We start from the raw sequence: 25,409 nt of genomic DNA, 5'->3' as shown, positions 1-25,409 counted from the left end.
AAATACCACCATCCCTATTTCTCCACTTCTGCAAAGACAGAATATTTGCCATCTAACAACAGATGTACCTAGCTTCAATAGCAAATAGAATTAGATGTGATCAACCAAGTAACTGTGTAAGAGGCTATGGCGAAAACAGACACAACCCACTAACTTGTTAACAAAGTATTTAAAAATGTTCACCCAAGCATTTTAAGAGAACTCAAGAATGAATCAGACTAAATATTAACCTCTAATTTAAAACCTCCTTGATGCCTGGAGTTTAAAGCTGGCAACCTCTAAAAATAATAAAGGACTCCAAGGCAAACAACTCTAGTTCTGTGAACCTGATGTTTGTACCAAGCAACTTAACAGAATGTATCAAAAGCTAAAATAGGTAGCAAATAATGAGAAGGTCTCCTGGGAAGAAGTAACATGGCTTCTGCAGAGGGAACATCTTGGGAGCTCTCTGAAGAGGTCAAGAAGCTTGTGAAGAATGGTGATCCAGCTGGCAGCCTCTGGATTTCCACACAGGTTCTGTCAAAATACCTCACTAAAGGCTTTTAAGAAAACTAAGGAACTAAAACATAAGAGGAAGAGGCCCAAAATGGATAAATAATTCTTAACCATAAATAGGAATGAGCTGTTGAACGACCACTTCTCAGAAGAGTGAGATGTCACCACTAAAACTCCTTAGAATGCTGGGGGTTTTGTTTTGACATACAATCTGCAAAAATGGGGAGAGTACTGAGGTCTGAAAGGTTGCTACTGGTGCAAAATTATTCAGGGTAATAACAAGAGCAGACTGAAAAACTGCACAGGATCTTAAATTCTTAATAACAGGTAACAAATGGCAAGATGAGATTCAACTGGTAAACACAGGGAAAACAATTTTAGCACCAGAGACTGACAGCATCCAAGCTCACGTGCAGGATCTTGGGGTTTTGGCAGACAACTTGAAAAAAACATCAGCTCACCACTCGGCAAAAAATCCCAAGTGAAATATTTGGAGCCATTGGGAAAACAACAGAAAACAACTATGCCACTGTGCAAATCCATGGTTGCGCATATCTTGAGTAAGTGTATTTCTGATTCACTTATCACTAAGAAGAAATAGTATAATTGAATAAGGTTTAGAGCAAGACAAAAGGAATGACCACAGCTATGGACAACTTCTGATCAAGTAGGCTGTGACTTTTCCAACCTGAAAAAGTAACCACACAGGTGAAGTGTGACTGAGGTCTGCAAAATCACAACCAGCGTGGAGAGGCCAGGCAGGAACTAAGAGCTGTTAAGAGCCAGATCTAGAGCAAACAAAAGGACAGAGGAACACAGACCTACAGAACTCTCTATAAAAGGACAATTCTCATACAAAATTTTTACACAATATTAACAGAGGCTGGACAAGTACGTGAAGAGGTTATTACATCCACAAACCACGGGAGGCTGAAAAAGAAGCTTATGTGTATTCTTTTATTATATTTCGCAGACCTGTTCCCACAAATTTCACTTAATATACTACCGAAGCAAAAATTAGTAGACAAATTGTCTAAGTTTTGTAAAAATGTATGATTTACCACAACACTAATTAAACATACAGTAATCACTTTTAGGCAATATTCTACCGGAAGTAGAATGCAAAAGCATGAAACGTCAAAGGGCTTTGTAAACTACTTCTTAAAATGAAGTCCATTCAGAAACCCTGTTATAAGGCCTTGAATATGATCATGCTTCCAAGCCTAAGACTGCAAATACTCAGAATAATGAGGAAGATAAAATTACTTTCTCAAAAGTAAACTTTTGTGCACATCAAGTTGTTTTTTACCTGTATAAGGAATTAACTCCAGTGCAAAGAACTCCTGATTCTATTTCTACCACCAGTGAAATATTTCATAACTCAATTGGTATGTTATTAAGCAAATGTTTATTTCTGCAGCCTTTATATTGTGGTAATGCTTCATGGTTCAAGCTACCCCCACTGCATTATCCCGAACTCTATACATATAACAAAAAGAGATCCTGCATCACACACACACAGTCTCTGCAGTACTGACACAGTAAGGCACAAAGGAAGAAAGCTGTCACAGAACTACAGAAAACCACAATAACTTCTGTTTAATTTCTTCCCTCTGCTTTATGATATTAATACTCGAGGGAAACTGAGGAAATTACTCACTACAAAACAGGTTATCCTCTAAACAGTAAAACAAAATCCTATTGATGTGTGTGTACAATTCCTAATGCCTAATCAAAGTTGAGTGGAAATATGGCATTTTCTTTAATACAACCATTATTATGGTCTCTCCCTGTTATCCAGTTCCTTATTGTCATGAAACATGTAGAACCTTAATCCATGACCCCTATTATTCTATCAGCTTTGGTTGAAATGGTCCAACAGGTTTAAAAGCTGATTCTGCACTCTATTAAGCTCCTTCAGCACACAGACATTCACCAATACATTCGTGCCCACAGGCAACATGATCAGATCAACCCCGTTCCCTCAAATGAATCTAAGGTAAGATGTGTTTAGATACCAATTTAATCCTGTGCACTGATGCAGAAGTTAACTTTTTAGTATCTGCCAGGTGCACTTTTCCTGCAAAACAGCAGAGTACAACAGAAGTAATGACCCAGGTAATGTTCAACAGCAATGTACTCTGTTATATTAAACTGGTAAGATTGGTGTACTTTATTTCAATGATATAGAGACATTATATGATTAAAATTCAGGTGTTCTCCAAATGTTCTCCAAAAAAGCTGATGTCAAATAAAAAGCTACTTGCATTAATAAAATGTATATTGAAAAAACTCCTTAATCCTGCAACACACTGTTTTCTTTAAAATCAACACTAATTATACAGCAATCACTGAAGTACACTGATAGAGGAATTTATTTACAATGCAAATTACTACCAAACATTGTTGCTCTTACCTTGAACTAGATCTTGACTTCACATCTTCCTTTGCTGTCCTTTCACTAGTAGCGTCTTCATTGTCCAGTTTTTTCTCACACAATTGTTTTCTCTTCTCCCACTTCTGCTGATTTGAGATGCTTTCTGCTTCTCCTTGCGAGTCATTTTCTGCTCCTACCTGTGAACCTGAGGAACGTGCCAGGCACTTAGAGGAAATTGGCAGGTTTTGCTCTTCTCTGCCAAAGTCTCTTTCTGCTAACAAAGCAGAAGTTTCAGGTTTTAATGTTTCCTGTGCAGGGACTGCATTGTCCAAGTTCTCTACGTGGTCCATTTCCTTAGACTTTACTAACGTGTACGAAGCATTTACAACACCTCCTGCAGAATGTTTAGTCTTTAAACCTTCAACACTGTCCTCCCTGCTGTCTTCACAGCTGCCACAACACACACAGGAATTAATTAGACAATTTGTGGCAGCTATACTGAGTTTATGGGATTCATCCTCCTCCTCATTTGCTAATGGATTAGCAGATCCAGGAACACAACTAACAGCGGCTTCTGGAGTTACTGGGGATTCTGAGCTAGAGGGAGATTTAGGATTGAATATTACAGTAGCAGATATTTTCATTCCCCCTGTCCTGTGAGCTATCACTTCTGCCATTTCCGCATCATCAGCGTATGCATCCCAGCCATTGAGGTATAACTGCGAGTCTGGACCTTCTAGGCAGCTGCATGAATTCTGAACTGAAATGCCAGACATCTGTTTGCTATCTTCAATATTGTTATTATTGCTTAAGTCACTTTCAGCATCTTTTAAAAGCAAAGTTTCCTCTGTCTGATGGCCGTTCTCATACAGCAAAGCATCTCTGTATTGCAGGTTCTGTTTCGAATCGTGGCAAGGGTTATTCACCCAAGCAAAAGTATCACTTACTGAATCCAACCCAGCAAGAGCTTCTCCTGCTCCATCTAGGTCATCCATAAAAAATACTCTGTCCTCTTCATCAGTTAAATTGTCAAGATGGTGTCTTGTTGGTGAAGCTTCTGTGCTAGAACCGTTTCTTAGGCTAGGCCTGTGAGCCGGAGACTGACAGATGCTTGGAGGGGAAAGCAGAGAAGACATTTCATCTCCAACTCTGTGTACCATCCTATTCAGCTGTTCCAGCTCCTGTTCATCATACTGCATAGAACAAGCCAGCTCAGCCTCTGTGTTTTCAGCTTTTGCTGAAAGCTGCTTAGCAGGTAAAGTTGCAGTTATGCCCGGTGTAATGACAGAGGGTACTTCAGGATCTGCTCTGACAGGAAAATCCACATCTTGAGAGATGCAGAGGTTACGTTCCAGTGTGTGCAACTCATCCTCAGTTAATGTCTGAAGTAGATCCCTGAAAATGAAGAAATACACACATCACTGCATTTACAATCATAGGAGGCACTGATGTTACAGATTTAAAAAAAAAAAGCTTTTGCTATTAGTACAGGGATCCAGAACTTGGGGGCACACAGTACTTTCAGCTGTGTAACTGAGGGTGCATTTGGCATTGATACTCAGAACCCAGACTGCTGATAGCTGAATTTGAGATTACTCACACAAATACAGAGTACCAAATTATTTATATACTTGGAACGAAGGCCCAAAATTAGTCAACACACTCCCAAAAAAAGGATCTTTCCCCCTCCCCATCCACTTATAGTGAAGGTGTTACCCACAATAAGATTATTTTGTCATTTTAATTTTTTAGTTAATAATTTTGACTTATATTAGCAAACCAATCTGCCACCCTTCATACTAGATTCTCAAAATTATTCTGCAGAGGAGTAACGCAGAAGTTTTACACCATTATATTGTCAGATTAAAAAGAATTCATTAAAAACAGTACTATCACTTAAGTGACACTGATGTCTTGGAAGCCTGTTCACTGAAAAAAGGATTGGAAGTTGGCACTCTCCTGCCTCAAAGATGTAACTCAGTCATTAGGGAGTTAAGCTTCTGCATGATGTTAAGAATCAGGCAGGCCTAAAAGCAAACATTTAGGTATTTACTAAACTATGTTTTCTAAAGACAGGCAGCATCTCCAATGCTGTCAAGAGTCCTCAGTATTGCAGTTTAGGACTATGAGCACCTAAAACCAAAGTGTTGCTTGAGGCTGTTTAAGTATTTTATAACGTTAAAACAAACCCATAGACACAGCAGCACTTAATGTTAGGTCTGAATTTGATTTACACTATGCTTCTCAATTGGAAGCCACACAAAAATATCCTCTGTCAAGAACTGCTGTCAACATTTTCAAAGACCAGCAAGTATATTTTAACATAAATGAATGGATGGGAAAAGCAAGACCATCTGCTTAAACAGAGTCCCTTATTCCTCTTGTGTTTAGAAATCATTGGCTAGCAGGTGACATACATGCACAGTTGGCATAATAATTATTATTAATAATAATAATACGCAGATGTGAAAATAATTCCCTTAAAGGATTAACTTCAGTCTAAACAAGATGACCAAAAAACCCTCAAAGAAACATTCACCACATCTCACATCTTGATTTCCAGTCAATGGCTTGCATTCTTAACTTAACTCAAAGACCAAATATTTTTCCAAATACTATCACTAAAAGATTAAATCACCCAAAAAAAGTACATTACTAGTATCTGACTTGTATGTCAGCTACCCTACAACTTCAAAAAACGTAACAGTTTAGATAAGCATCCTGAAGTCCAAATAAGTACAGAACATACATTTTTATGGTTATATACATGCCATACAATTAACATCTTTATTTTTTTTTTTAAATCATGCTTTTATGTAAGAGTTATATGACTCTGAAAAACATTGTAAGCCTACAGAAGCACCTTAAGAACAATTGTACCATCATATCCTCCCCTTTTCACTTGTTTCTGCATTCTTTAAATAATTTCAAATGCATCTTTGCATCTGAAGTATGACAATTTTTTCTGTCATAAATGAGAAGCAAGGGAAACGGGCAGTCTTAGTCACTTACCTAATAAAGTTGTAAACCACTGTTGCTATCTGGCACACTAGAACATTTTAAGATACCTATACATTTCTTTCTTTTGTCTAAACAGTACATAATGATACCATCTCATCACTCAGATGTTTTATTTAAACATTAATCAGTGTGATTAAACATTTTAACATCACCATAAAACCAAACTGACAAAGAATGGTTTAAATTTTAAGGTCAACATGAAAACAGCTGTATTATTATTTATTCTTGAAATTTAATCAATAAAACTATAGAACGACATGATTTTTGCCATAAGGCTTTGTATTCTGAATTTTCAGTTTGTCAATTTTTACAGAAATGCTGTGATGTAGGATTTTATAAGCAGAAACAAAGTAATGCGGGATTTTAGAAACAGTTGAGGTTTTAATTAAAAAAAAACACAACAAATCGAGTAAGCACACAAATGCAACACGGAAGAGTTTAAGCTTGTCCCTCACCTATGCAAAGATGCTAAAAACATAAGATATTTCTAGGTCAGGACAGGGTCCATCAAATGGAGAAGCCCATCTCTGACAATAGATCCTAAGGAAGAGCACAAGAACAGGACAAGGACAGAGTGATCTCTGCTGAGCGCATCCTCCTGACTTCCAGCACCCTGTAGCTCAGGGATTTCTGAACCAAGGTGGCATCCTTGTCTTCAACAATCCTCAGAGAACTTTTCTTACATGGATGAAAACATGCATGTCAGGAACCAATCCACAGTCAACTGCTTAAACATCAGCCATGCTTCTCCGTACACCACAGTCATACCCTCTTCTCAAAATCCATGAGTTAAGAATTAGGGACTTCTACATATACAGGCTATATCAGCAACATTGAAAGGAATTTGCTTTCCATCCAAGCTCATCAGCACAACTGGGAATCAAACAGGTCCAGGGAAAAAAATCTAGGATTGAATCTTCCGACTTTCAGCATCTTGTCTGGGGATTTGAGTCTTCAGAAGATCGCACAGCAGTGCCCAGGATTCCTGGATGTCTGGGTGGCCAGTGCTGCTCGGCTTCCTTTTTGAAGACAGAGTCCAACTGCTCAGACTGAACCAATACAGGTTTCACATATTCTTTATAAATAAGCACTGGAAATAGATATTTACTTTACGCTGGCTTCATTGACTTGAGTAATGAATTCTGTTTCTGCCAATAACACCACCTCAAAATTTAAGAACAATTGTGTGCAGTTTTGAGGATAAGTAAATAAAACTTGATTAACTAAAACTAATGAAATCAGCTGACAGTTCTTGTGTCTTTTTAGGTGAGTCAGATCCATGTTGCCTTGCAAGAGCTGCTATATATAGTCAGTTGCATTACATGTGGTAGTCCACCAGCTCTGTTATTTCAGTAGAGAAAAAATCCTGCTTTACATTCAAAAGAAATATGCTCGTTTTCCCAATTCAAACACAAGAAATGTTGCTATTAACAAATACAGCTTGTTCTAAAAGAGGCTGAGACAATTATCTTCACTTCTCTGCATAAGAAAACCCCTAGACTCACCAACCTGTTTTAAATACAAGTTTCCTTGCAAGGTGACAAATCTTTGATCAACAGTTATCTTGTACATTAGAATATACAGGATTCACCGCCAACATCAGGAACATGGCATGTTTTAAAATGCCTATGTAGATACTGAGAATAAAATTCATGACAATGAGTATACGGAAAGAAATGCTAAAACCCACTACTGAAAGTTTAAAACTAAACATCAAGCATCATTATTAAACCATAAGGTTTAATTAAGCTGTAGCAACTTCCATGGTTCATTTCCTTTCTGCTGAAGCATCTGTAACTCATCATTGGATCCAGGCAAGTGCTACACTTTTACGGAAAAAATAATTTCTCACTCTGCTTTCATTATTCAGAAGCTGCAGGTAAAGAGAGCTTCTGCAATGCCCCCTGACATCAGCAGTGCGCTTCCTTCTCAGAGGCTTTAGAAAACACTGGATTTGAACAAGGCATATGCTGAGGTATCACCTGCTTTTCCTCTTTTTGCCATAGTATCACAGGAAGGCAATCTAGCCTTGAAAATATAAGGAACATTTTTCTTTCAGTGGATACAGCCACTGGCACAAAAACAAGACAGGATCTTAATATGTACTCAGCTTCTCACAAGCAGTAGTAGAAATTTACTCTGCCTATTGCAAAACTTATAAACATCTTTCACTCTACTGCCAACACACAGGGTGCAGAAATTACTTCTTTGAACATCTGAGGCCTGATGTCCATTTGAAGACAAGTTTGGCTAAATAGAGGACAGGGCCACAAAACCCCAAGTGCGCTCATCTCGCACACTCTCCAGAACTCCTTCACTAACTTTGCTCCTATTCTGACCAGAATTTTAAATCGTCTGTTTTCAGATATCAGCACCATTGCTATTGCCAGCTGTGCTTCAGTTCATGCCCTGAAGAGAGCATAAACAGCTGTCTTGACGGAGCTGCCAGCAGAGGAACATGATGCAGGTACAGGAGTTCAATTTGCACCCTCCTGCTTCTGCAGTCCTGAGCTGAGTTCAGCACACCGGAGTCCGCAGCTCTGCTCTGATACATCAACACTGAGAAACCAACACTGATCCATAACAAATATCACTGGTACACCCTTACTGCAAGTTTTAAACCAACTCAAAGTTTTAAACACAGCCATTTCAGAAAAACTAACCAGTTTTCACCCAATCACTGTGTACACTTTAAAAGCATATGAGTTTCACACCCACCCACCCACCCCATTCTTTAACACATTGACAACAGGTATACCTGGCATTTGATTTCTAGTCAATGATGCAGAAAGGTTTCAGTGTACTTAAAATAGTACGATCCTCTCATTCTGCAATATTTAATCTGCAATCTGCTTAATTCTGCACCACTAAAATCCACAGGGACCCTGCCATCAACTGTAACGGTACAGAAACAAGCACCAGGCAAGCAGAGGGCTCTGAAAAAAGGCCACAATTAAGGAATACTGCAAAATCCCAAGTTTGCTCATTTCTGAAAATCTCTGTATAGCATCCTCAAACGTACATATAGTATAGGTAATATTTTATCACAAGAATGTTCAGTGTCACAGGCGTCTAAAATATCTATGCATGTACCAGATTATATGCCTTGTAGGCAGATTACAGTAGTTTGGCAGGAATGGTTCAAATGTCTTACTTCAAAGGAACAGAGATAACACTACTATATAATTACGCATTAGTAGATGTATAAAATACCAATGTTGATATTTTACATCTAAAACAAAAATCAATACAAGCACATGGTTTAGGTATTAATTAAAACATTCCAAATCATCATTTGCTGCTCAACCTTACCAAAACCTAAACAAGAACCCTTATGGCTTTTGCTCAGTCTCCACAAACGCCATTGTTTTCCAAGTTGCCAGCCACCCATAGGACATCAAAAATTTTCCGAGCCAATACATATTTTTATCTGCTAGTTCTGATTTAATTAAGTGGATCCACATAAATACAGTACTTACTATTGCCTTTAACAGGAGGAATATTTCAGGAGAACACATCTTAAAAATTACCTATAATCCTACTAAACAATCAGTCGTTTATTTGGTGTTACTCTAAGTTAAAGTATTTAATTGGCTAAAAACGTTACAGAACTTTATGGAGAAATTCACTGGCATGTGATCATATTCTGCAGTAAGATGTTCTGTATTCTTATAACAGGCATCCAACTACGATAAGAGATGCAACTATTTTAACAGAAGACTCCTTCAATCTATTTTCAAGCCTTAACTATTGGTGATTGAGACTGCAGAAGACCTCTGGAAAAAATGCTTCCTTTTTGCTGGGGAGCAGAAGTATCAGTATCAAATATCTCTTTCAATCTTTCCTTATAGGGTTCTGTGAACATTCTCAAGGGGTAGGAATTGCAGCCAGAGGAGTTAAAAAAATCTTTAATACCAACAATCTAGACAGTTTAGGTACTTTTAAAAGTAATTTAATTACCCTACATGAACTGAAGACTTATTTGCATCTCATTGTTATTTTCATTCAAGGATATTACTAAAGGATCTTTTTGAGACCAGTTTTTTCAAATATTCAAGTTCCCTGATACTCCTTCAATTCAGAGATTGATAGATGTAAAATTTTCACATTACATCTTGCTCAAATTTTTGCTCGGATAAATACTATGTCACTGCTGTGGTTTAACCCCAGACAGCAACTAAGCCCCACACAGCTACTCAGTCACGTCTCCCGGTTGGGATGGAGGAGACAATCGCAGAGGTGAAGGTGAGAAAACTCATGGGTTGAGATAAAGACAGTTTAATAGGTAAAGCACAAGCCAAGCATACAAGCAAAGCAAGCCAAGGAATTCATTCCTCACTTCCCACCAGCAGGCAGGTGTTCAGCCATCTCTGGGGAAGCAGGCCTCCATCATGTCTAACAGTTACCTGGGAAGACAAAATGCCATCGCTCCAAATGTACCCCTCTTCCTCCTCCTTCCCCCAGCTGAACGTGACATCATACTGTGTGGGATATGCCTTTGGTCAGCAGGGGTCAGCTGTCCAGGCTGTGTCCCCTCCCAACTTCTTGTGCACCCCCAGCCTCCTCACTGGTGGGGTGGTGTGAGGAGCAGAAAAGCCCTTTGACGCTGTGCAAGCGCTGCTCAGCCATAACTAAACCGTCCCTGAACTATCAACACTGTTTTCAGCACAAATCCAAAACCACAGCCCCATACAAGCAATTATGACATATTTGTCATATACAAATACAGATGTCAATATACAAGAAAGTTAACTCTATCCCAGCCAAAACCAGCACGCTCACCAAGAACTCGTTGCAAACTTTGTTTGCTAGACAATTGAAATCTCATTTCTTAATGCTCACTTCACTTGACAGAATAAATATGTTGTAAAGTATATCGGAACTTTTCCCAAAAAGAAATCTGACTCTCTTCATTTTTCTTAAGTTCGCATTGAAAATTGTAGTTATTGAACAAACAAGCATTTTACTAATGTGTTTTCAACCCAAGCTTTAAGTTCAGAGTAACTGAAAATTAAACGGACTAAGCAATAAACTGACTTCATTGATTTTAATCTTCTGTGTTGTAAAAAGTACAGAGTAAGCAGAAAGAGATTATGAGAAATATATTAGCTTTTAAATATTTCTTTGGCTTTAGTCAGCCAGTGGAATGCTGGTGAAAATTTCTGTGATAGCCATATATTGGGAATAAGGTATTTTAATGTAAACATCACGTACTTTTTAAGCTTCAGTACCACTATAGCTTCACTCCCCTCCCCAAACCTAAGTTTTGCTCCTCAAGTCACATAGTTGTTCTTTATCTAGTGTTTTATAAAACCATAATCACTCAAAAAAACCCCAACCACCCTAAACATGTTGATTTGTCAATTTTAATTCTGAGATTTCAATAAGAATGTAATTAATGTACCTAACACTAAAACTATACCACTTCTAGACAGAAATACTGCAAAATCTTCAAGAGACACAAAAGGATGTAGTCTGGATATTTATAAAGCCTAACTTCTGAAATAGGCTCCTCTCTGAACCATCCCTGACAGAGCTTGCATTCTCCCTCAGGAGATGCCTCACCTCTAACGGGCGAGAGGAAATTAGTCTGGATAAATTTATCTACATGAAAACTACTCTTACATCAAGCCATCACCATAACATATAGGGAAGGCAACAAACAAGTGAAAATTGAACTTCTGCCAAATTATCTCTAGAGATACCTAGATACAAAATTTGCAGTTGGTATACAAATTTGAATTCTAAGAAAATAACAGGGCTTATGGATTTAGAAAACATTTTTTTAACACCTAAATAAAATATCTTAAGGGTGAATATAAAAAAATGAATATAAAGATCCTTTAAAGATACAGCTTGATTTCTCCAAAGTAACAGATCAGTCTAAAGACCTCAATTAAGAATATTTTAATGCTCTTTATACTTGAGCCAAAGCCCACACCTCCAATGGTTACCAAGACTAAAGCACTGTGAAAACAGGTATATATAAAATGATCCATCCTGTTAGAACAGGTCCACAATATGAAAAACGGATAGTAATTTCTATTAGATTAAGAATGATCTGAGTATTGAATCATAACATAATGAGATAATGTAATAAGCCTAGTTAAACAGAAACATTGATGCTAATTGGAAACAGGATCTCCCAAAAACAAACTGCAACTTAGTACTTCAGGCATCATCCAACCATAAGGAAAATCTGCCATGTAATACAACAATATTCAGAAAAAAGACACTACCATGAGGAGATGAAAAGTTCAGAAAACGCCAATGAAATCAAAAACTACATTTAGTTATCTCATGGGTATATCAGGCACACGAGAATAAAATGCAGTTTACCGTTAACATAGCAAACAAACATTTTTCTAGGCATTTTTGGGTTCTTTTTTAAGCTTCTGATTTTCACTTCAGAAGAGAAGCAGTTACAACCATCATTCACTACTTACCTTATTTTTCTTAGCAAAGTGTGAAAAGGCCTGAAGAGTTCAGACATATCTTCTGGTTTATGGTCCAAGTTTAATGGTCCCTCAGAGTACACAACAAGGCCACTGTAATTCAAACACATGCACGAACACACACAAAAATGAAAGTTTCATTACACAGAGCAACTACTGAATAAGGAGTCAGAAACGCAACTGTACATGAACATTAGTACTACAGTCAAGTTACACACTGTTATCTTATTTTTGTCTTATTCACCCACAGTTAGAATTAAATGCTATTTAAAGCATCAGGAAAAAGATCCCCTCCCTCTGTCTAGCCCTTAAACATGGGAGAAAAAGCAATGGAAGCATAAGGTGAAGAACATGAATTTATTTCGTTGCTGCGGCCGACCCACAAAAAAACCCCCAGAAACTGATTATCGAGGAAGTTGGGGAAAGTCCACTGACTTGAGACAGATTGCAAATGGCTTTTTCTTTCCAGTCTAAATAATTTCAATGTAAGATAGTAGACTCTTGAGTTCCTAGTTTTCTACCTCTAAGGTAAATAAACCTGATATTAACGCGGTAAAAAAGAAAACGTATTTGCTAAATGACGTAAAAGACATTTTGATAATACCATGCTTCTAAAAGTACTTGTAGAAATTTCCCTGGAAAGAATTTTGTTCATGATCCTGAAAGCTTCCGTGTACCTAACTGTTAGATATCTCAACAGTTCCTCCTGATCGAATCACTACTGCCCAAACCTGGCAGAGTTTGGCAGTTTTAGCATACAAATTTTATGTCACAAATTAAACAAAATTCACCTTCTTCACCATATCTCCTGCATCATAGCAGACTGTGTCTGACAGAGTGGATCCCACCCACCAGGCACCACTCTGCTCAAGTGTTTAATCCTCTGCCCACTACAAAAACAATCTAAGTTTCTCAAAGGCAAATGGATCACACCTTCTCACGCTTGAGATGACACTGGTTTTCTTTTTCCCAGGCCATTTTCCCCTTCCTTCCCCTACAGTCAGTGCTCAGTTACTCAAGGTATTTGAAAGGTATGTTCGTTTTCTGACAAATTACGTGTTGTTGCAGAGAGCTTTCTAGGTACTCTGCATCCAAATCATCCAGAGTAATGGGGACCCTCGACTGACTAACAAAAGACTGTTGATGTCTTTTGCTCACCAGCTGTTCAGTAGCAAGCATCCTGCATAACCACTGAAGGCTCTCTGAGACACAGCAGCAAAGCTGATGTCACAAGTTACATGAATCCCACTGAAGTATTAAAAAAAGGGACCACTTACATTCTGTTTACCATCTGGGAAATACTGCTCTTTTTCTTCTGTTTATAAACCCAGAGTCTGGCTTATGCCCCGGTACCAGGACAGTACCGTGGTCTCCCATCAGGCTGGAAGATGGCCATCAGAAAGTTCAGAATTGGCAAGGTGACAGAGGGCCCAAGCAATCAGACTACTAAACTTGATCAACATTGCTTTGGGGACTAGGGTTTTGAGGGTAGGAGCAGTGAAAGGGGAGAAAAGACAAAGAGAGAAAGCTGCTTCTTTGCAAATCACCTTTTTTTTTGGTGGCTTAAGACAAATTATCCTGTTACCAAGGATACAAACTTCTATTTTTTCCTAAGCTTGCTGAGCTTCAACAAGCAGGCTGCCATGAAGCGAAGTAGTTATTGCTGACTCACATCCTACATTCTGCCTAAACGCATGTTACTACTTTGCTGAGCAGAAGCTCAAAGCTGCTCTCATCGAACTTCTGATGTGAAACCACCATTCCTTCGGCTTTCAGGTATAGTTTGCTCTCCACAGAGCTTAACTCAGAAGAAATTTTAAAAAAAAGTGGGCTAGATCAATTTAAAAAAGTTATTATGAAATGGCCTCTGTATACGTACGACTGAAAGAGTTCTGAGTCAAAGCTTGAATATAGTTGTAACACGGAAAAAATAAAAATTGGGAAAAAGCGTGTCTTAATATTCCCTACTAGGTTCAAAGTTCACTGACTCCTGCTAAACTACTAGGCAACATACACTATATAACGTGTACGGTACACTGATGTCTGAAAAGAAACTTTAGACAAAACTGACTTCGAAAAGTATTGTTTTCAGAGTTAGAGGACCAAGAGGATCCAGAACTTCTCCTTGCTGCAGACCCATGCTTCTCATTAACACACAGAGCAACAGCATGACAACTTTGCACTGCATCTGTCTTGCATTTAAACGTTTCTACTTTCACAGTCACAGTCGAAGGCCTGCATTTCTTCTAGACAACACTATAGCTGGATGGTGTACTTTTATTGTGGAACTTGACATGGCAGCGACTTATTTTCAAATCACTGGGTACTCAGGAGCAGTTAAATTGATTTTCTCTTCTCCCTCTCTGTCCCTCTTTGAATTTGGGATCGACATGGTGTGTTTTCCAGAGAGCCCTTGGTTTTCCAGCTAGTCATGATGCATCCTTCTTTATTGTGTTTTCCAGCAGCTTCAAACTGAGTTCTCACACTCCTGCTGTCTTTTGATAATCAGATTATTACTGTTATTATTTTTAGAATGACAGTTACAGATAATATCCTATTTAACAGGAACAATGGGCCACAGGGATTTCCTGAGGAGAAGCGTATTACACTTAGGGTTTGAGGTTTCTTATTTCCCTCAATTATACTACTTATATTAGCTAACTTTAAAACATTCACCATGGTAAAATATTAAAAATATGCTGGCTTTACTCCAGAGAAATTGCTGTCTTCTAAATCATGAGACTCATTAGGAAAAAATGCATCTGATTTGTTCAATGTTGCAAAACCACATGAAGCAAAGGCACTGTTCTAATTTAGTTGTCTTGAGCAGTCAATACAGGGCACAAATCTACACAGAAGTCAGTATTTTCCTTGAAAAAGGTTTAAGCGTAACTTAGTGCTCCCAATGCACTTTGTGATGACAATTCCTTTTGAACTAGAGTCATTAAAAAAAATACACAACTCCTATTGAAAATTTTCTGTTTTCAAGACTTGTATCCTTAGGTCATATTTCTGAGTGACATAAAACGTGTGCTTTCAAAAAACTTCTCTGACAATTGACATTCCACAGACTGATGTTCTTAATTTTTTAATTAATTTCTAGAGGATGACTGATCAACTGTTCCTGCCTTCTATATTTAGAGTTCTACCTTCCGTTTTCTTTTTCACTCTTGATATTCTACATGAAAATGGTAATGACTTAAAACAAAATAATCCTCTATAAATTTTTTTAAAAGAAAGTACAAGCAAACCCAGGTGAAAGAAATAACGCCAGAACTCTGAACAAAGTTTTTGAAATCTTCAAATCTTTAAATCAGGCAGGGTGGAAAGTTATTTAAAAAAAATACTTACCATACAATAGCTAATCTTGGAATTGTAAACATTAAAGCTGGCTCATAGTCATCTATCATATCTTGAGTGAGGTATCCAAGCCTTAAGGCTCTAAACAGAAGAATGAAATTTAGTAACAGATCAAACTCTTAGAGAATACATTTCAATAGGAAAAAATTTGAAAAAATTGTTATATTTGTTACCCAAATCATAGTATTTAACTCACAAACTATTTTTGTACAATCTACAACACTAGGTATACAACTGACTGTAGTCTCTGCTTTGAAAAAAATATTGATATAAGAAAAATATTTAAGCATTTAAAGCTTTTATAAATAGCCAAATACAAAATAACTTTTATGCTATTTTCCCTTTTCATTTCCTATTTCATGCCATGCATCAGCTTCTCACTGAAAACCACTGGTGCTTAAAGATTTTCAACTAAAAAAAACATTTTTAAAGTAATCGGGGAAACTATTTGGTTTCATTTTCAAAGAACATTTGCTGTAATAATCTGTCAACCCCCCCCTAAACTAACAAACCAAACTGAAAAAAAATCCAGTTCTATACAGCAACTAATATAGATATCTACGGATGCCATACTTGGGGGACACTTCATTGTCCTCTAATAACTTTTCAAATACCTTAAGCCTCTTTTAGACAAAAACCCAATTAATTTATACTTTTCACTTGGCTGTGTTTTCCAGGTTTCGCCACAATTTCTTTATTTCCTCATAAGTTCCACAACGTCCTCAAATTTCTTCTCTGAAATGGCCACATCAGCATCTAAGCTAACACTCAAAACTGCACATTAGTCCCACTGAGATCTGATCAGTCCCTAAAAGAATGGAAATAACTTTCTTATCCCTTGTGAGTTTGTGTCTTGCCAATACTGCTGCTGGTGGACAGCAAAACAACCACAAAGCAAGCACTGCTTTGTGCTCACTGTAGAAGGACTCAACAGTGCAGGGCCACTCTCACTCCCTGCTCCTTCCTACAGTCCAGTACTAGATTATCCAAACCTGCAAATGAGAAACCATCTTTTTCCTCTTACTGGGCATATGTGTGTATGTAGTGGCTCTCTGACAGATGGAAGGTAATCCCTCCTACTTGTTGTGACCATTGTGAGTTGTAATCCTGTCTTTTAAAATGCCTGAAACACCTCTGACCTCAGTGTCATCTACAGACCATGGCAGTGTGCTCTGTACTTCATTCTGTAACGAAGGTATCAACTACACCAGAACCAGAGTCCAACTTCACAAGTTCTCCTAATATGACAGTAAAACCAACACTTATTTCAAGCGCATTTTACAGTCAATTGGTCTCTAATAATTCCACCCAGAGTACGGTTCATTAGTTTCCTTTTGAGAACAATGCTGCACTGCTGAAAACCTCACTATAGCCGGGTATTTCACACGCTGTTCCCCTCTACTGCCCACCCACTAGGCTAGTTACTGCATCACGGGGAGGGGGGAAGTTGTTCAACTCAGTACAGTCCAAACAAATTCACCTTTTACTTATCACCTCATACTCCTAAAAGAACTTACGAATCACTGATTATTTTTAACATCATCTCTTCATACACATACAGTCAAGCTCTGGTCCTCTAAGCTTTTAAACAGCCTTTACAAGTTCTTTATGATAATCACTAGAGGTTCAGATTATTTGATTAATCTTCCCATGTATTTGTGCATGAAATACCATTAAGTCTTGATGTCTTAAACAGATTTAGCTTATTTAAATGCTTAGACTTCACTTACACATTTATAACTAGGCATACCAACAACATTGCTATTGTTGGATTATTACATTTTGGAGGTTTTTTGTCCAGAAAACAAAAAAGCATATGCTTGTACCTGGCAAGCATGCTTGATGCTTTTTAACTTTGTACTTGGACACCTACTAGAAAAACAGAGTACCTGGTGTTTTATGGTGCTTCTTAAAGACTCCAGTTAAAGTATTTCTACAAAAGCAAAGACTGAAAGTAAACACAGAAATTACAATCTAGTACTTAAAATGCTTACCTCTCCACAGTTTCACAGAAAAGTACGATTACCTCTTGCTGTACATAATACTCTTTTGGAGATTTCACAGGTACCATGGCCGACACATAACTAAAAAGATTATAAAATAACTTACTACTGTTTTACACTCTTTAACAAATCAGATTATAAATATAAATAAAGCTAGGACAAACCATCATAGCAACCCAAACTTTCCTGTACCATTTTGTATTTATTTTGACAGCACTCGTTATGAAAATTGTACAGTGTGGGAATCTATAAGGAACGCAGCTGATTTACTTATTGCAGATGGAGGCAGTGTATCTCAGCAGTAATTTAGAAATATTATTACACACATTGAGCAAACAGAGCTCCATATTGCATGGCACAGGGAGGTAGGTCCTAGAAGGATTTTTATTGCTGCATCTTGAAGATAGAATAGTTGACTTTGCATGTCCTTAAAAAAAAAGACTGACTGCAACGCACATTTTATCCAGAAAAGTTTTACTTGAAATCATATTGATGAAATTCAGTTACCCAGCAGAGACAATTTAGGAGGCTTCAAAGTTAGCCTCGTTTCCATGTGGAATTACATGCAAAAGCACTCATTCACAAGGTAAGAAAAATTTGTAAAAGTGGTTTTCTGTCACTGTATTACTTCATCAGTCATTTGTAGACCACAAGTAGCACAGGAAGGGAAAAAGTTGTTTGCAAAACAATGGCAAAGAAAAGCGCTGTATGTAGAGTTGGTATGGATAGGCCAGAAACTGTGCACAGGCACTGTCAAGAACCAGTTACTGATTGTCATCGGTGCCTGCACTCAAAGGCACACTTAAAAACCTCGCTTTTAGCCAATGTTTTCAATTAAAATCTTTTTCAGTGTAACAGTAAAATGATGGGATTTTTTCTTGAACCAGAAAAAATTGTTTACCTAAGTAAAATAATACAAGAGAATATGAATACTGAGGAAGGGCAAATAGTAATGGGAGACAAGACAGTTTATGGATTATCCCCAAGAAAAACTTAACACATTACCCCATTCTAAAGAAACCTGTTCCGCTGAGGGTAGGAATGGCTGTGTTATATTAGATCCATAGATTATCTTGTCCAGTATCCTGTCTGTAACTATGCCCAGCACCACAAACATCTAACAGACATGCAAGATGCTGGCTTAAATTCTGAAGTACAATACAAGACTTGGTCACTGTGACCTTTGATGCAATAAGCAGTTACTTTTCTCAACCCCAGAGCAGTTGTTTTTATTTTTGCTATAAACCTCTAAGACATTTTTCAATCAAGTTCTTAAATCAGTGAGTTCCTGCAGTTAATTATGGCTTGTGTAAAAGCACTTCCTTCATGAGATTTCAATTTGCCTTAAATTCACTGGGTACATCCTGCCTGTATCTCTAAGCACAAGAGAACAAAAACCTCATAATCTCTAGACTATGTTATACTTTTTTTTTTTCAACATCTCTTATTTGCTGCCTTTCCTCTGATAAAGAAAACATTAGGGAAAGAGATTTATGGCTTTCTTTTGTGTCTTGGAAAACCTCCCTCAAACGCCATATGCCAATATGCAAATGGAAGATTATAGTTTAGTTGAAGACAGCAAATGTTGACTGCTAAAAACCTATTTAATTTTCTTTTCATTACTGCTACACTGGAAAGAAAAAAAATCTAACAATAAAACAAATTACTGAAGAATTCAAATACCATCATAAAAAGTTACATACTTTTTCCATAAAAAGAAAACAGAACAAAACAGACAACTTCAACAACCAACAAGCCCCACAACAGCTGTAGTAGCCAAGCCAGTGTTCACAATGCATTTACTTCAGATCTTTTACCTTAATTCAAATTCAGCAAAAAGGACATCAAAATGCTTTAGTGAATCTTTCATTTTCTCCGTGTAGAGGTTCAAATCCCTTAAGGCCTGGTCACGAATGATATTTCTGACTTCCTCTAGGCTTCGGGTGAGATCCTTGGCCAATGGCCTCATAGCCATACTCTCAATTTCACGATTCATAATAATTGAACCAGCAGCCAAACACTATGAATTACATTAAGAGAGAAAATATTAATTTTTACAAAGTTACTTTTATGTTTAAAAAAAGCATAAGATGTGATATTTAATACTTTGAACAAGGACAGCACGTAGCCCCAGTTTGTTGCACATTATTGAAGAAGTGAAAGATTTAAGACTGATATGCTGAGAGTCATAAGCCTTCAAGAGTCATTTAGCTCTGCAGAAAGGGACCTGGGAGTTTTGGTGGATAAAGGGGTAACCATGAGCCAGCATTGTGAACTTGTGGCCAAGGTGGCAAATGGCATCCTGGGTTGCATTAAGCAAAGTGTGGCCAGCAGGTCGAGGGAGGTTATGCTCCCAACTCTGCTCTGCCCTGGTGAGGCCACACCTGGAGTGCTGTGTGCCCCCCAATTCAAGAGACACAGGGAGCTACTGGAGAGAGTCCAGCAGTAGGCTACTAAGATGATGAGGGGACTGGAGCATCTCCTATGAGGAAAGGCTGAGAGACCTGGAGCTCTTCAGCCTGGAGAAGAGAAGATCAAGAGGGGACCTTATCAACACTCAAATATCTAAAGGGCGGGTGTCAAGAGCATGGGGCCAGGCTCTTCTCAGTGGTGCCCAGTGACAGCACAAGGGGCAATGGGCACAAACTGGAGCACAGGAAGTTCCGCCTCAACATGAGGAAAAACTTCTTTACATTGAGGGTGGCAGAGCACCGGAACAGGCCGCCCAGGGAGGTTGTGGAGTCTCCTTCCATGGAGATATTCAAAACCTATTCAAATCTAGATGTGTTCCTGTGTGACCTGCTGTAGGCGAGCCTGCTCTAGCAGGGGGGTTGGACTAGATGATCTCCAGAGGTCCCTTCCAACCCCTGACATTGTGATTCACATAAAAGGTTGGGGAGCAGCTCAGTCAGGGAGACACGAGAACAGCAGAAGGTTCAAGTCTAAGAACCACACAGCTGACAGAAGAACTTGAAAAAGCTCCTCTCCCACTAGTCAGGCAGTAAGTATTGGTAGGATACATACTCTGTTTACTCAGGGACTGCTTGCATAAGAGATGTGAATCCAGCCAAAGTACAATCAAAGGACCGTTTTGATTCAGGCTAGACTGCTGAAATAAGTATATTCCTGACAAAAAGAATAGAAATTCTGCAACCATGATGCTTTTGCAGCAAAACTGATCACACTGGCTATCAGACCAGGGGTCCTACTAGACCAGATCCTGTCTCTCACAGAACATATTTTATAGGAAAGAACATAAAACCCAGGTCACAGAGCAGTTCTGCCCTTTCAGCTTCTGGAAAGCAGCTACTTAAGAGACTCCTTGCCCCAAACAGTTATATATGGGCTCCCTCTGACCAGCTCACAAAGACATTAAGAATAGTTTTTTACTGTAACACATTAATAAAAGACTTGTTAAAAATCTTGCTATTGAAACAAAGCTATTTAATAATCTCTGCTGCTGGCTTTATTCCTTTATGGATACATTTGGAAGACAACAAGCACTGATGTAAAACATACTTGCTGTATTAACGGAAATATTTGTATTAACTGAAAATATACAAGATTGTTCTAGTCTCAAAGTTCCCAATTTTTTTCTTTTAATTTGAATCTCTCTGCAGCTTTGTATCCCTCCCCTCTCCCCTGCACTCCTCTGGATGGGAGGAATTTCTGCAGCTCTGTATGGGGGACCTGCAACCCCAGCCCTTGCTCAGCAGCCTGATGCATTGACTCATGTTTTAAGGGCACTCAGAGAAGATCATGCTCTCACCTCTTATCTGCCAAAGCAGTGTTTATGGGAAAGTGTGGATAATGCAAGTCTTACCTGTTGATAGGTACTCAGACTGATAACTCTGGGTGATTGCACTGACAAGGACACAAGTATAAATTCATAACAGTCCATACAGTCTTCCTTACTGAATGAATTTACAGGACAACAGTGTCTACAGCAGTATGAGTTAGCATTACTTCATCACTGCATATGTTACTTTCTCTGAAACCAACAGGTCTCTCCAGTCTGGTGGTTCAATTTGGAGACAGTGAAAGTTTGATTTGGAAAGAGTAAAAGCATTAGCTTATGTAAAACAAAAAGTGAATAAAAGAAGACTTCATTTTCTCCCAGAAGATACTGGCTGTCTCTGATTCCCTCGAGCATTTTCTACAAAGCAAGGAAAAGTTACTATATTTGCTGGCATCTTTCCTGTTGGTTTATTGCTGTAATCCCGGTTTGTTAGTCCCTCCGAGTAAGAAAGAATAATGGAATTCAAAGGGATTCATCATGGGCGGTTGCAGAAAGAACAAGCCCATCTTCTCCTATCTAACTACCACGGAAGCACCATTAAGCCAACATGTCAGGCTCTCAGCATTTGAAAACAGAGCATGGCATCACCTGGATGACTGTAGTGAAGGTCACACGATACTGAGAAGAAAAACTGCTGCTGTTTTTGCTGAGCATAGGATTATACAAACACTGACATGTCAAATTCATTGTATAAATTCCACCCAGGACTTCCCTGACTCAGAGAAGCCTACAATTAACTACTGTCAAAGTTTCAGAAACAGAACATACGGAGGTATGTTGGACTGAACAAGACAGGAACTACTGATGGAGAGCATGGACTTTAAAAAGAAAGGAGGAACAGCTAGAAAAAAGAATGGACAACAACAGGAGCCAAATGATTGCTTCAAATACAGGAAAAGTAAAGCTGAAAACAATTCAACACACTGTTGTGTGGTGGGATGTCTAGACTACTCCCCCCTCAACTCTCAACAAATCCATGGTGCTTAATGTCACCCTCATTTGCCAACAGACATTAGTACTAATGAATGAGGATCCTACGTATCACATCCTTTTTTCTGACACTTCAGGCATCCCTTGGTTAAAATAAACATTCACTACAAAAATCCCTTGTTCCTACAGGTTGCTGTAGAGGCATGTCTGAGAGAAACCAGGTAAGAGAACAAAAGCAGACTTGAGAGTTATGCACTGAAACCATTACAATTTTACCATACACATAAAACAAGTGAGTTAAGTGCAACAAATGTCAGCTCGAAGTTATATATGTTTAATATGAGTTACAGCATAATACAGCCATTAAAATGAAGTGACAGCATGCACTTATATTTGTTGAAGATAAAATTTTATCAGATAAAATTCCCTTATATATCTTTGTATAAGATACACCCCATCAGGATTAAAACAAAAAACAATCAAGACTACTAATCAGATGCTAATTCACAAAAAGTAGTTTTTAAGAGGTGGCCATAATGGCAGCAGACAAATACAAAAATCAACAGGTATGCTTTTAATCTAGCCAATACCAAAACCATAGTTAAAGAGTACCATTCCACTAAGGATCCAGAGCAAGTTCTCAAAGATACTTACTTTGCTCTGTTATTACATGTACCATTCTCAGAAAAGTCTCAAGATGTACTTGGAATTTCTGGCTTTTTGCCACAAAAAATTGTCCATTAACCCCAAGTAACAGGAATGCGAGAGACTTACTTCTGCTCCAAACCAAAGCTGTCCTGCAAGGTTGTCATGGCGTATTTCCTCTGGAAACTTAACACAAAAGTCTCGGTTGGCCCGTTCGTGTGGAATGCATTCATCCATGATTTGATTTATGATGTTCAAAACATTATCCTGAAGCAAAATATAGGATAGCATATAAACTGTTCCCACAGAAATCACACAATTTTTTTTCCTAACTTTTAATAGAATTTATTAATGAGGCAGCAACTAATAAGAAAGATAGAAAATGCAGTATTTAACTCTCATGGCCAGCACACACAGAGAAAATAAAGAGGAGAATATTGCATAGAAAGAAGAGTAACAAATTTAACTTTTTCCAGTTTTCCTAGAGACTGTTTCTCAGATTCATCACATTGAACTTTGACTACTTTAGTGGGACTTCTGATGAGGAGGCATGATTTAAAGACCTCCAGCTATCTATCTGTAAAATACCTGTAAATAAACTAGAAGTACAAGTAAATTGGACTTATCTCATTTCCTCTCACCAGCCCCAAAGATATGCACTTCATCTTCCCCAAAACAATGCCTGAGAGAACCTCGGAGACATTAGAGATTGAGTTATATTGGGACCATTGGGGCTGAATAGACTTAAACTCATCCTGGGATTCTAAAGCAGGTAGTTTCCACATTTGAGTCCCCAGTGGGCAAGGCCTGGCACACTCACCAGTCACCGCACCCCGTGGCCATCCAGGAGGATAAGGGGACACCACACAAGCTAGAGAGTCTTAATAACTGCTCAGATCTATGTCTGCACTGGGACAAAGATCAAAGACCTATAATCAGCTTCTTGATATGCAGTAAATAATCTGTATTCATTTATTTGAAAAGATAATTTTCACATACCCCTGCTGGGAACTGCACGGAATTTGATTAACATAATAAAGGTAGATTCAGAGCATGAAAAAGGCCAACTGCTTTCATTAAAGATGTTTTGCCTGTCTTGTGCTTCTTCCACTATTTACAGAATTCATGTTCTATTTAAAATACTTTTCAAACAAATAAAAACAAATCTGTCTGTACAGAACTGTTTAACAGACAGAATTGCTGTAAGCCTACACTTAACGATTTTATTTTCCTCTGCATTTAAAAAAATAATAGAAGACAAGAATTTTGAAAAAACCTGCCCCCTTAGTATGTTTCCCACTGAGGAAGACAAAACCCACTTTAGGTACAAAAAAAGATTCACATTTCCTGTCATTTCAGTGCAGACTGCTGTAACTGCTGTTGCCACAAAATACTCTTAACATTAATGCTGTAATCATAGTTGTCTTAACCCAAAATAAATAAACAAACAAACCACTGGCAATATTTATTACACACTGGTATAAGGTACTTTATACGTTACTAATTAAAACATTTTTACATAAATGTATTTTTTGTATGACTGTCATGAGGTAACACATTTCATTTCAATAAAGTTTTTAAAAACAAACCACCTCCTACATTTAAAACACTGGCATACATAACGTTCAGCCATCTTCTCTAGAAACACATCTGAAAACCACATGCTCTACAGCTCCTCCAGGGCAACACAGACCATGGCCAGCAGTTTGAGAAGAGACAGGAAAACAAAGCTAGAGTCACTGACATAAAATCTCTAATTTTAGGGACGCGCCCCTTGCTCTGCTGGGTATAATATACTGCCAGGATTAGCGGGACACTTGGATCTGTAGGAATCCAAAGAGATGCCCATGGTAGAAATAGAAGGGGAAAGACAACCTCACAGTATTCCTCAGTGTAACTGCAAGGGGAACTGAAGTTCAAATCCTGGAACGTGACAACAGAGTGAAGACACCCACACTCTGTTTCAGCACCATCATCTTGAACCACTGGCTGAAGAACAAGCAAGACTGCCACGAGTTCCCTTCTCCAGGATAAAATGGAGACAGTCAAGGAATCATGTGCAAATTAGTATGCTGCTTTGGAGTGAGAAAAAGCAGACTAATAGCAAGTTTCCTATTTTCCTTCTTTCCATTTCTTAATTCCTGGTATTGAGTATACTTCTGTCATAATTATTTAGCTAGATCTAGCTGGAGAACCAAAATATTTTGAAAGTTTGTCCTGTAAGAAAACGACTTAGTTACTACCCAGAGTCACAAAGCAAAGACTAAAACTGAGGATTAAAGCATTTAAATTGTAGAAGGGCACAAGTCACTCATTATGTATTT

The 25,409-nt window shown here is 38.1% G+C and overlaps 1 protein-coding gene across 2 annotated transcripts in view; it reads right to left on the bottom strand.

Moving 5' to 3' along the window:
• Nucleotides 1–23,337, bottom strand: part of ZFYVE28 (zinc finger FYVE-type containing 28) — a 60,352-nt gene extending 37,015 nt beyond the window's left edge. For both annotated transcript variants that reach the window (XM_086464185.1, XM_086464184.1), the window contains exons 1-6: nt 23,215–23,337; nt 19,529–19,731; nt 17,703–17,792; nt 15,700–15,789; nt 12,340–12,441; nt 2,912–4,267 (exon numbers count right to left, since the gene is read on the bottom strand). In XM_086464185.1, coding sequence (XP_086320311.1) covers nt 2,912–4,267; nt 12,340–12,441; nt 15,700–15,789; nt 17,703–17,792; nt 19,529–19,731; nt 23,215–23,322 — 1,949 coding nt within the window. In that variant the 5' untranslated portion in view covers nt 23,323–23,337. The remainder of the gene's footprint in view (nt 1–2,911; nt 4,268–12,339; nt 12,442–15,699; nt 15,790–17,702; nt 17,793–19,528; nt 19,732–23,214) is intronic.
• Between the last annotated feature and the right edge of the window lie 2,072 nt (nt 23,338–25,409).

Source organism: Leptosomus discolor, chromosome 4, assembly GCF_034619465.1.
Source record: "Leptosomus discolor isolate bLepDis1 chromosome 4, bLepDis1.hap2, whole genome shotgun sequence".
Lineage (NCBI taxonomy): Eukaryota > Metazoa > Chordata > Aves > Leptosomiformes > Leptosomidae > Leptosomus > Leptosomus discolor.
The sequence above is the reverse complement of the archived record's forward strand: the minus strand, read 5'-3'. Positions and strand labels throughout refer to the sequence as shown.